General features: G+C 72.3%; 1 protein-coding gene across 1 annotated transcript in view; it reads left to right on the forward strand.

Annotated features, from left to right (window-relative positions):
• Window positions 1-13: 13 nt before the first annotated feature.
• Window positions 14-1,812, forward strand: part of COL6A1 (collagen, type VI, alpha 1) — a gene marked incomplete at its 3' end in the record, with an annotated part of 13,459 nt that continues 11,660 nt past the window's right edge. The window contains exons 1-3 of the mRNA XM_012731249.1: window positions 14-190; window positions 641-770; window positions 1,535-1,735. Coding sequence (XP_012586703.1) covers window positions 97-190; window positions 641-770; window positions 1,535-1,735 — 425 coding nt within the window. The remainder of the gene's footprint in view (window positions 191-640; window positions 771-1,534; window positions 1,736-1,812) is intronic.

The raw sequence follows: 1,812 nt of genomic DNA on the forward strand, positions 1-1,812 counted from the left end.
CCCCGGCTCTGGCTCTCCCTCCCGGCTCTGCGGCCGCCCCAGACCCCAGAGCCGGACTCCCTCCTCGAGGACCTGCCCGCTCCGGCCACCGAGGCCATGAGGGCGGCCCGCGCGCTGCTGCCCCTGCTGCTGCAGGCCTTCTGGGCCACTGCGCAGGACGACCTGGCCACCAAGGCTGTCGCCTTCCAAGGTGGGTGGCCCGTGGGCTCTGCCGGACCCTGGCGCCCGGCGGGCAGGTTGGGCAGCTGGACAGAGGGCCGGGCAGGGGCTCTCCCCTCTTGGTGCTGGCGGCCACCCGGGGAGGCCCTGGCTCTGGCCACTCACACCCGCCACCCTCCGGAATCCGTCGGGCCAGAGCCGCTGCCCTCTGCCGGCCAGGGCCTCTGGACTCCTTGGGGGACTGTCCAGAAGGCGCCCCCTGTCCTCACACCCCTCCCCTGAAGCTCCTGCCCCCAGCTCTGAAGCTTCAAATCCAACTTGGAAGCCAGTGAGAAACTGGCCGCTCAGCGGGGTGCCCTCTGGGGGTGCAAAATCCAGAATCCTCAGGGCAGGGGCGGGGGATGGACGCCCTGGGCACGGCTCCCCCAGCGCCGTCGGGCCCACGGGGCTTGTGGGCGAGCTGGCTCCCCCCCACGCCCAGACTGCCCGGTGGACCTGTTCTTTGTGCTGGACACCTCCGAGAGCGTGGCCCTGCGGCTGAAGCCCTACGGGGCCCTGGTGGACAAGATCAAGGACTTCACCAAGCGCTTCATTGACCACCTGAGAGACAGGTGGGCACGCGGGCGCCGGCCCGGACTGCCCGGCTGGTGGGTCAGCCGGCGGGCCCTCGGGAACGCAGGGAGGAGGCAGGGCCCCCCGAGAACTGGTGGGTTGGGGAGCTGCCGAGCCCGAGGGCTCTGCCTGGAGCCGGGACGCACGTCACGGCCGCCGACATGCCAGTCGGAGACTGTGTCCAGCAGCCCCTGAGCCTGGGAGAGGCCGGGGGGTGCCAGGTCTGCTCCAGGTTTGGAGGTGCCATAGCTGCTCACTCGGCTTGTTCACCACACCCAGGGTGGGGCAGGATGTGGGGTCAGGCCACGATATGGGGTCCCTGCCAGGTTCTGCCCAGCCCTGCTGACCCACTGACCAGAGCCCTGGGCTCCTGCCCATCCTCAGGGCCGGGCCATGGCCCTGGGGTGGCTGCGCCCGGGGCAGGGTGTTGGGCAGCTATGGGGTGCGGCCACCCCAGACCCCGGCAGAGGACCCTTGGGCCAGAGACCTGGGGGCAGAGGGGAGACTGCAGACCACAGCCCCCTGGGCCCCCGCCGCACCGGTGCCCGCAGCTGCCCAGCCCGTGGCCGCGTGGCCGCCGCCCGCGCACGGAGGGAGTCCGGCTGTCCCTCACGGCTCTTTCACTGGCCAGCCCTCCCAGCGGCCCGCCCCACCCTGTGCAGACCCTGGCGGGGACACCACACCCGAGGGCCGTCTGTCCAGCCCTGACGAGGGGCCGGGCCAGGGAGGCCCAAGGGCACGGAGTGACCTGCCCTGCCCGCAGGTACTACCGCTGCGACCGCAACCTGGTGTGGAACGCGGGAGCGCTGCATTACAGCGACGAGGTGGAGATCGTGCAGGGGCTGCTGCCCATGCCGCGCGAGGCCGCCGCGCTCAAGGGGCGCGTGGACGCCATCAAGTACTTCGGGAAGGGCACCTACACGGACTGCGCCATCAAGAAGGGGCTGGAGCAGCTGCTGGTGGGGTGAGCGCCGGCCCCCAGCGACTGCGGGCCCCGCCCCGGCCCGCCAGGCCCCGCCCCGCATGCCCCTCACCCCCTCC

This window comes from Condylura cristata, unplaced genomic scaffold (genome assembly GCF_000260355.1).
Source record: "Condylura cristata isolate star-nosed mole 26May11 unplaced genomic scaffold, ConCri1.0 scaffold00003, whole genome shotgun sequence".
NCBI classification, from domain to species: domain Eukaryota; kingdom Metazoa; phylum Chordata; class Mammalia; order Eulipotyphla; family Talpidae; genus Condylura; species Condylura cristata.